The following is a 10,832-nucleotide window of genomic DNA, read 5'->3' as shown; positions in this document are numbered from 1 at the left end:
GCTGAGCCTGCGCGTCCGGAGCCTGTGCTCCGCAACGGGAGAGGTCACAACAGAGGGAGGCCCGCATACCACAAAAAACAAAAAACAAAAAACAGAGAACCCAGGAAGCCAGGACTTTGGGAAAATCCTGGCTTTGGGAAATTTTCAACATATCCAGATTGCAGAAGATGCTAAAATTAAGAGATTTAGAGATTTACTTTAAAGAGAGTTTGCTCTAGAAAGAACACAGAGACTGTACAAACATTTGCTAATACCTCAGAAATTTTTCTTTGAAGAGATTAAGTGTGTGACTCATAGATTCTCCTCACACAACCCAACAGAAGCCAAAAATAGAGAGGAGATTATTTAGGAAAGCTCTGTGGAGTAGCCTCTAGTCTAATAGAGTGAAATATCCTTGACATACACAGGCAATCCGTTAAGGTTCCTGTGAATTTTATATCAGCAGAAACACTGCCAGCTTGGTCTAAAGGGATAGTGTACAAAATGAAAAAGCATACTGAACCCACACAGTCTTATCAGTAGGAAGAAGATGATAACAATACTCAGCTGTAAACATTTGCTACATTTCATGGGGGGAAAAACGATGACTCAGAAGGTGAAGCCATGAGCCACAGAGTTTGAGAACCACATAGTTTGAAACCACAGAAATTCATAGACTTTGAAACCAAATATAGATTGCTCAGCTGGATTTTGGAATTGCTTGGGACCAGTGACTTCTTTTATTTTCCTTCTATTTCTTCCCTTTTTTTAACCAGAATGTCTATAATTGTTATCATATGCTTGTCTTACTGTGATATGTTGGGAGCAGAAAACTTGTTTCTTTAGTTTCACATGTTCACATGTAGAGACAAATTGTACCCCTGGATGGATCATACCCAAGCCTTGCCCATAATTTAGATGATGAGATTTGGGACATTCAAGCTGCTGAGATTAAGAAGTCGTTTTGGACTTTGAGTTGATGTTGCAGTGGTTTGACTTTGGGGGACTTTAGGAATGGGTTGAATGTATTTTGCGTGTGAGATTGATGTGAATTTTTGAGGGCCAGACCATGGACTGTGGTAGACATAATAATGCCCTCCAAAAGATGTTCATGATCTAATGCCGGATTCTGTGAATATGTTACCTATCACGGCAAAAAGACTGCAACTTAAAACTAATTCACTATCCAAGGCATGAGGTCACTAGCCTCATGCAATGACCAAGCCTGCGTGGATCTAGGAAAGGATATGGAGTAGATAATGTTAAGAACTGGATTTGGAGAATTAGAGGTGAGAAGAGGGGACTATTTCTGTACAGTGTGTAAACCAGATTCTCAGCTCTGTCATTAACTATCACTCCTATACTGCCGCTGTTTTAGGGTTCCCTTGAGAGGCTAGGGCTGTTCAGTGGGAATATGGTAAAATTAGTTTCTGTTCTGTCATCTCTAACTATTACTTGATAATCACTGAATACCTGTGGAGTGATTGAGAAAAGAAACTTCAGGTTCAATTTTTGCTAGTAACTTAGTACCACATGATAGCGAGTGCTTCGCTCTGGTTTAGTAGTAAAGGTTCAAGTCAGAAAGTCAAAACTGGTATTACTAAGAAGTAGGAAATTTGCTTATTCTTTAATAAACTCTTCCCTTTCATTTCCTCACTAAGGTGTACTGAAAAATTAAAAATCATTCACTTGTCTGCCAATCAGGTGATGATATTTCTGAATTTTAAAGGGGTTTATGTCACTTATAATCTCAAAAAAGAACTTTAACTGCACTGTTGAAAGATGAGAAAATTTATAAGCCACCAGAACTTTCTTGCTTTCTATGGTAAACTTACCATGACCCTATCCAAAATCAAGAATCACTTCTATTACTTAAGTGGAGAGCATAATTCTCCAAATTAAATACTGCTACATTTGTCCATTACTTAGTGCTTTTTTGTGAATAACTTTGTAACGAGTAATTAATATTCTGACTACAAGATTGACTAAAAAGTAATCCCTAAAGATTCCATTTCAACACTCTAATATCTGAGAAATGATGTAGAAGAACTTTGAGAATTACTTTGAAAAAAATTAGGTTAATAACATGAAGGTGAGTTACTGTGTGAAGTTCAAAATCTAAGTCCTCCTTCTATTCAAACAACACCAATTTATGTATTTGCTATGCTTCAGGAAGTGAGGTTGACAAGGAAAGTGAACCTGAGTGTAAAAGGGAATCTAACTATATAATTCTCTAGGCAATTCAGGACAGTTTAGAAAATGAGTAAAAATATTCCGGTTGACCCTTGAACACAGGGGTTAGGGGCTACGACTCTCTGCGAAAATCAAGTATAATTTATAGTCAGTGCTCTGTATCTGTGGTTCCTCCATACCCAAAGTTCCACATTTGGGGATTCAACCAACCAAGGATCAGGCAGTACAACAGTATTTACTATTGAAAATATCCACGTATAGGTGGAACCATGCAGTTCAAATCCTGTTGCTGCTCGAGTCAACTGTAATTGGAAAAGCATTGGTGGGACATCAATTGATATTCAGGCATCCCAACCTCTCCCCTAGATAATAACAAATCTATTTTATAAACTGTGACTAATAGTTCAGGCAGTGTTGCACAGCAGAATGCATAACGTACTAGGTGTTTGTATATGCAAGCTTTAGTCCCAGTCCTGCCGGTAACTGCTTCAGACAAGTAATGAACCCTCCAGGCATGGTTAACAATAGGAAGGGAGTGAGGTAAACTCCTGCCAATGTGTGCTTTTTAGCAATTTGACCATGACCTGCAAAGATGGCATTATCTGCAATTGTCCTGTTTAGGGTTTGTTGAGCTTCCAGAATTGCAGGTTGCTCTTTTTGATGAAATTTGGATACTTTTTGGCTTCGAATATTTTGTCGGTCCCATTTTTCTCTCTCCTAAGACTCCTTTTGCACCTAGATTTGTCCCACAGATCATTGAGGCTGTTTTTTTGTTTTTTGGGTTTTTTTGCCATCTGTATTTCAGTTTGGATAAGTCCTATTGATCTATCTCTAATTCCTTGATTCTTTCTTCTGTCCTACCCAATCTACTTGTAATCCCCCTCCAATGAATTTCTGACTTCAGATATATTTTTTCAGTCTAAAGATTTCCACTTGAGTCTCTTTTGTTAGTTTCCAACCCTCTCTTGAAATGCCTGTCTTTTCATCCATCATTTTCATGTGTTCCTATAGACACTTTAACATACTTATCATAGTTATTTAAAGTCATACCTGCTAAATTGTTTGTGGGTCTGTTTCTATTGACTATTTCTTCTCAAAGCCAAGCATCACATTTTCCTTTCTTCCCATTTGTGTAAATAGGAAGAAAGGAACACACATACGACCTTATGAATGATACACTGCAGTCTTTTGGCTGTGTTATCTTCCTCTGAGAGTAACTGCCTTTATGAGCAGACAATTAAATTTCAGGTGGATCACCTTAAACTTGTGGAAGCTTGGTTTCATGCTTTGTTAGGGTGGGACACTGGTTTTACCCTTCATCCTAGGGTGAATCAATCAGTCTTGGGATGTAGTATTTATTCCCAAGGAATAGATCCTCTGGGGTTTCAATGGAAAGACTGATGTGTTTCCAAGGCCCTGTCACTGGGTAAGACTTGAACTAGTCTCTTGTTTCTCCTGCATTGGACAGTAGCTGGAATAACTGCTCAGTTCTTTCAAACTTCCATCTGCTGTTTTCCTTCTGGGCCCTCACTAGAGCAGAGTCAGTGTCAGCCAAGGCTTTGAGGAGAAAATATTCCCCTCTCCCACAATGTGGCTTCTCCCTCCCCCCATCCCTCAATTTCTAGCCATGATGGCAGTCCCATCATTCTAGGAAATGAGGGGACACTTTTCTGCTTGCATTCCATCCACACAACAGAGAGTAAACTCAGGGAAAAGTGTGGTTCCCTTCCTTGAGACCAACTCCCTCCAGTTTCTGACTGCTTTTAGTATCTGCAGTGTCTTTAAAAGTTTCTTTTTTGCTTCCTATTCCTCATTTCATTCACTGTTATCTGATACAAGCTACTTTGCCATTATTGAAATTGGAAGCACCTTTAAAATTTTAAATGTCTATGATACTATGATTTGTAATTGGTGTATTTTAACATTAGTTTCCTTTTGCTCTGTTTGTGACAACTTTTTTTCAAATAACTAACACTCTTAAGAATGTGGACTTTTAAAGAGGTATGTCACCTCTTTGAGGTCATCCTTTTAGTGCACTACTGCTAGCTCATGTGATTAAAAAACAAAACAAAACAACATAATAGAAGGAAAATATAAAGTCCTTGCACATAAGTGGCACCATATGCTCATGTTTATTGAACAGACACAAGTTACACACTGGAGACTAATAAGCAGAACACTGTACCAGTTTTCACTAACTCAAATCAAGTTAGCAAATGACAAATTTTAGAAGACACTCATTTTATGTCTCACCCAATGTGGGTGATCACAAGAGAGCTAAATAAAGAAAATTACTTTCTATGTTACTTAGGTAGGAAATTAATTGATATACACAGCTTCCAAGTTACTTTAAGATATTGCAAAGTGTTTCAGAACTAGCAGGGAATAGTTCATTTCCAGCCTGAAATAAAGTGTAAAATGGACCTTTTAGGGGTAAATAACTTCATTCGTATATCCATCTCAGAATCATTCCTTCCCGCTAACAAAAATACGAATAAATCTCCATTTAGATTAGGTTTACTAAGTTAATAATGACTTTGAAATATCTAGGTTTGGTTACATTGTTATATTGCACTTGAGAAGAATGACAAGAAAAATCAAAGATTCAGTACCTCTCCCAAGTAATTCATTACATATCAGAAATTACAATGAAATACAAGCATATATGCATGCTACATGTCCATAGGTTCATCGTTCAAACTAGTCTACCAACAGGTTAAAAGAAATACTCTCCAAAACACTGAGGGTTAAGTCATTTCACTCACCATTTTGGATCCTATATTTGATTTTCAAATTTTATATTTTTTTCTTATTAATCAAACTATCACATATACAAGCTATCCAAGAGCACTAACACAGTGACACTGAGATAAGCAACAGTCATACACAAGTAAGTATTCCATGAATGACTTATTCTTTGCCAAGCTCAACGCTACATTCTGTAACACAGGAACATCAATCAACTTACAGTTGTTTGCCTTATAAAAAACCAGCGGATCTATTTATTATATACTATACTTTTGCCACATACATCTCTCTTAGGGTCATGATTCACTATGAAAATCTTTCACATCCTCTTAAGGAAGCCAGTATAGTCTCTAATACTTGAATTTTCTCTTTATATAAAGTATCAATGAGAATTGACTATGACTAAGTAGTTTCATAACAGGTAGAATTGTGGCACTAATATTTTGATTATTTGTTTTACAATTCAGTACTAAGAACTTAATCAGAATTACAATAATCACCAATTACAAGAAAAAGGTAAAGGGAAGAAAAGGAAAGCGCCTCCCTCACACAAATGTTTCTCAAAATATCAAGTCTGAAATAAATGCCTATTTAAGAAATCAACAACAGCATCAATATTTCTTACCAATCTCAAATGTTTTAAATATTCTCAACCCAACCATGTGTGTTTTCTTAAACTGAATCAGATTATAAGAATTTTACACTCAAAATGGCTTTCAATTCTCAATAAATCACAAACACAGCAGTGATTATTTTTTGACATTTTAACCAAAACATTCACATGCTACTTTAGGGTAAAAAGAAACTCAACATTTCCCAAATATTTTCCTCAAAGACTAGGTTTTTAAATTATACTCCTACCATATTTTTGTACAGATATAAATCTTCATTTTTCTTAAAGAAAATACTATTGCTTTAAACTACATTCCATAAGAGCAATTTAAAGCATCATGTTAATTTCCATGACAACACCCTTCAATCTCCTCCAGTCTCATGCTCTCCCAACTGAGCTATTTTGGCTCCTCCTTCAATCTCTGGTAAAAGATTATACCTTGAGATAAGAGGCCATAAAAGGAATAGACTGTGCAAAAGCAAATAGTAACATTTTTTTAAAAGAGTGACTTCTATTCAACACATAGTTTCAGGAATGACTGCTATTAGGTGGGAAAACAGGTAAGGTGAACATTGTTCTAGACCAACTCAGTGACTGTCTGGTGGCAGGCCCTAGGATAAAAATATTTTTTTCTTAAAAAACTTTAAATTTATTGGTAATGAAAATACTTACTGCATATGACTAAGATCTTTTAAGCTACTAATAAAATCTATATTATAACACCTATTAATTTTGAAAATCACTAAAGCTAAATATAGGGTCTTGTCAACATTCTAACTTGTATAACTCACCTGCATATGCCTCTATTTTATGAATATATTCTAGCGTAGGCACTTGATAGGGAGTTATAACACAAGACATGGCAAGATAAATTTCAATTATTTTTAAAACATAGAAAAATATTCAGTTATTTAAGTGAAATATTTATCATTGCCTAATGAAGACAGTAGTTAAAAAGCTATCAAACTCTCAATTTCTAATGCACAACATGATGTAATTGCACAAAAATAGGTATAACTAATGGTTATCCCCAGGCCTGGAGGAACTGTGAATAATTCACATATTCCTCTAGAAGATTCATCACCCTACGGACTTATAAAACTACAACTTGCCACCTGTGCAGCTTTTATTTAAAAATCCTAGAAAAGTAATTTATATTAATAAACCTAAGAAAGTTTAAAAAGGTTTCCAATAACTTGAATTGCTTATAAAATAACCTCTAAGAAGTCATTTTGATAGCTGAGACTGGTTTTACATGTTACACGTGGCTTCAACTGAGGTAATATCCATCCGAGCAGCATCACACTATTGCTAGAAGTAAACCAGCGAGCTACTTTAAGAATTTCAATTCCAAGCATTTCTTGCAGGGTTGGGAGGTTGAGTGCAGGTTCCTCTAAGTTGTAAAGATTCCTCATTGATCTTGACACATTCTCAGTAACAGTTTTGGAAACATAAGGAAAAATACATATATAGGAGGAAAATAAATTAATCCCAACTAAAAACTCTTGCTTTAATCTAAGAACAAACTATTAATAAGCAACTTTGTCAAAGAACTACAAACATAGTCTTTTAATTTAAATGCTTCTTTTTCTTTTTTTGTATTGTATTGTATATAGCCAGACTGATGCAATGGAATAAATGTACTTTGGAAATGATTTCCAACTCCATATGGCTTCAAGCATCATGATGTTTAGCAGAAATTAAATGACTACACAAAAGAGGCATTTTTGATTATAAAACTAATTTTTAGTATAAGTTGACTTAAAGGATTTGAAATAGAACTTATAAACTTATACAAAATAAAATGTAATCAAATGGACTGTGGATAAAAATATAAATAAAAATTTAATAGCATGTACTCAATTTTCAGATTAAAACAAAAAACTGTACCTTTGCTATTACAGGAAAGAGTTTTGATGGGATCATGCTTTTTTCTTTTTTTAAAGTTCTACCATACAGGTAATATTAAAATCCAAGTTTATGCAGTTATAAAGTTAGCTTGAAAACTCAACTGTAGTGTAATGTGAATTAACAGTAAGTATCTCTACAAAAGATGTGGATCCTAAGGTCCAAATTTGGATTGCTTTAAAACAACAAAAACAACAACAAACAAAATCCAACATACAAAATCAGAAACAATAATTGTAGGAGGTACTCTATTAGATAAAGTGGTAAGTCTCAGGCACTACCTGTCTTATGTACATTGAAGAAGATCTATCACTTGAAATGTTATTATTTAAATACCTAAAAATACAAGTCAGTGGATGTGTATTAAATGTATGTCTGAACTTAATTATAATGAAAAGGTTGACAAATATTGCTCTCACTTTGTGGTTAATACCAACGGGTACCATCAGCAGTACAGTCTTGGAACTTTATTCCTCATGAAGGAAATTTTAAAATCTATAGTGAAGTTGGTACTTCTAATGGGACAGGATGTAGCACAACTTAAAAATCACAGTTAAGTTTCTGAGTTTCCTTCACCATTTTCATGAGGTTGAAGCTGTTCCCTTTCTTGTTCTTCTTGAGGTGGCCGGACACGTTTAAAGAAGCCCATCTGCCAGTTGAAAAAAAAAAAAACTCACATTACTGCCACATCAATGAAGAATACTGAAAGTATTCTGAGTGACCGTATTATGACCAAGAAAATTTAAATGGCACTTAGTTGAATTTTTCTTCCTTCAAATGATAAGGAGTGTTCATCATGCATCATCATTAAAGGTCCCTTTCTTCTTTCCCTCCCTTCTTTTGCTCCCTCCCTTCTCCTTTTCTTCTGCTTCCCCTTCCTCCCTCTCTTCCTAAGTCCATCACTTACCCTGTACATTACAAATACCAAAACAGCCAGTAACAACAATCCTGCTAGAACTGCTAAAATGATCACCCACACAGGTACAGGCATGGGTGCCGGCTGAATGCCCCAGGTGACATTAGTGGTAACCTGTTGGGGGAAAAAGTTCTTGAGTTTTAAAAATAGTTCACTGAATCATTCAACAAATATCTGAATGTCTACTATATTTTATGTCAATGTTACTCACATTATTTTCTTTTCTAGTACATGATAATTTATGATTACACATTTTGTATCAATAGCAACAAACAAACACACACACACACGAAACTCTCAACAGGTTAACCTCTGACTGACTCTGAAATGATTTTTAAATAATCCAACCCAGTTTACGATGTGTTGGTCCCATTTTAATCCTCAAATTAAAGATTTATAAAATGCCCTCACTTACTGCAGTTAATTTCCAACTTTCCAACTCTGTGGGGAGAAATTCCCAAAATTTTCCCTCATGAAATTTAGTGATGCTAAGTATCTTACATAGGACAAGATGCTAAAGTAAAAGGTCTACCTTTAATAATTCTGGGATGGGGGAGGAAAATAGTAATATTAAACTAGTTTATACTGGGTTATAATCCATTCAAATAACTCAAGTTACTTTAAATTATCAAAATAATTAACTGCCATTATTTAAAATAAAATAAAAATATCTATGGTATTGAACTGAGTGCATTTATTCCATTTCCCCAAATCAATGACTTACTAATGTGGAGTTGAAGATGTCCTCAATTGGAAGGTTCTTATAAGGAAACTCTATGACATTAAATGAAGCAGACGACTTCAGAGAATATGAATGATTCTGGTTTTCCTTCTATATGGGAATAACAATAAAATGATTTTCTATATGTCTATAGGCCTTTTTTATTTCTTTGAAAAAATGGATAAGTTTGCTGAATGCTGCATCTGCCCACTTACATTCATAAAGGTCTCAGTCCACAGTAGAGACTTTACATACAGGATTGCACTCTTTCCTCTGTCTAGTCGCCCCACCTGGCAGACAATCTTCAAGCATTCAGCAATTCCACAACCCTGCCAAAAAATTACTTACTTAAAAGAAAAGATCATTCTATCATCTCTTCAACATATGAAAAGTAGACAATTGATCTGTTTTATGTGAAGGCTAAAGAGATGATCTAGATTCTTTTGCCTTAACAGCAGTGACGTTTAAAATGAGCAGGCTAATAGTTGAATCTATGAATGCTTCTTGTTATGAAGGGGTTGGTTTTAATGTGATTTGTTATGGAAGGATAAGTGCTATAATATTAAAGTATTTATTGTTATAGCTAGAACTCAACATTCTTTAGGCAAACCCAGAGCATGGTAATTTTAGTAAGACATGAAAATCAGATCATAATATGCCTGTGGAAAAGAAAAAGAAACAGAGTGAATCTTTAATAGCTATTCCACATCAGACCTGTAGAAATCAAGTGGCATGAGTGTTTTTATCAGTAACCTGAAGGCAGACAGTCAAAAGTAATAAATATTCACCACCTTCTACATGCTGGTCAAACTGCATTAGACATGTCATATGCATATACCTCACAACAGTGTTATCCAGTAAGTGACACCTCCAGTTGATGAATAGGAATAGAAGCGAACTCCCTTGACCTGATAAAGGGCATCTATGAAAAGCCCACAGCTAACATCATACTTACTGGTGAAAGAATGGATGCTTTTCCTCTAAGATCAGGAACTGGACAACAGTGCCCACTCATGACATTTCTATTCTACATTCTTTTTATTTTTATTTTTTTTTTTTTTTGTGGTATGCGGGCCTTCCTCTGCCGTGGCCTCTCCCGTTGCGGAGCACAGGCTCCGGACGCGCAGGCTCAGCGGCCATGGCTCACGGGCCCAGCCACTCCGTGGCATGTGGGATCCTCCCATACCGGGGCGCGAACCCGGTGCCCCTGCATCAGCAGGCGGACGCGCAACCACTGCGCCACCAGGGAAGCCCTATTCTACATTCTTCAGAAGGTTCTAGCCAGTGCAATTAAGCAAGAAAAAAATTAAATAAATTGTATCCAAATTGGAAAGAAAGAAGTAAAGCTACCTCTATTCAAAGATGATAGAATCTTACTTACAGAAAACTTTAAAGAATCCATAATAAAACTATTAAAGCTAATAAACAAGTACAGGAAAGGTATAAAATACAAGATCAGTATACAAATATGAACTGTTTGTCTACACTTAGCTATGAAAATGAAATTTAAAAAAACAATTCTATTTTAAATAGCATTTAACAAGAATAAAATACGTAACTAAGGAAGTGCACGACTTGTGCACTGAAAACTACAAAATATTTTTGAAAGAAATTAAAGAAGACCTAAATAAACAGAAGACAGCTCATGTTCAAGGACTGAAAGACTTAATATTAAGATGCCAATATTGGGCTTCCCTGGTGGCGCAGTGGTTGAGAGTCCACCTGCCGATGCAGGGGACACGGGTTCGTGCTCC

General features: G+C 35.6%; 1 protein-coding gene across 1 annotated transcript in view; it reads right to left on the bottom strand.

Moving 5' to 3' along the window:
• Positions 1 to 4,285: 4,285 nt before the first annotated feature.
• ITGAV (integrin subunit alpha V) overlaps positions 4,286 to 10,832 on the bottom strand; it is an 88,851-nt gene continuing 82,304 nt past the window's right edge. The window contains exons 25-28 of the mRNA XM_028479875.2: positions 9,294 to 9,407; positions 9,082 to 9,189; positions 8,349 to 8,471; positions 4,286 to 8,090 (exon numbers count right to left, since the gene is read on the bottom strand). Of these exons, the coding sequence (XP_028335676.1) occupies positions 7,995 to 8,090; positions 8,349 to 8,471; positions 9,082 to 9,189; positions 9,294 to 9,407 (441 nt within the window). The 3' untranslated portion in view covers positions 4,286 to 7,994. The remainder of the gene's footprint in view (positions 8,091 to 8,348; positions 8,472 to 9,081; positions 9,190 to 9,293; positions 9,408 to 10,832) is intronic.

The sequence above is a fragment of the Physeter macrocephalus genome, chromosome 2 (assembly GCF_002837175.3).
Source record: "Physeter macrocephalus isolate SW-GA chromosome 2, ASM283717v5, whole genome shotgun sequence".
NCBI lineage: Eukaryota > Metazoa > Chordata > Mammalia > Artiodactyla > Physeteridae > Physeter > Physeter macrocephalus.
Note: the sequence above shows the minus strand (reverse complement) of the source record. Positions and strands in the feature narration are given on the sequence as shown.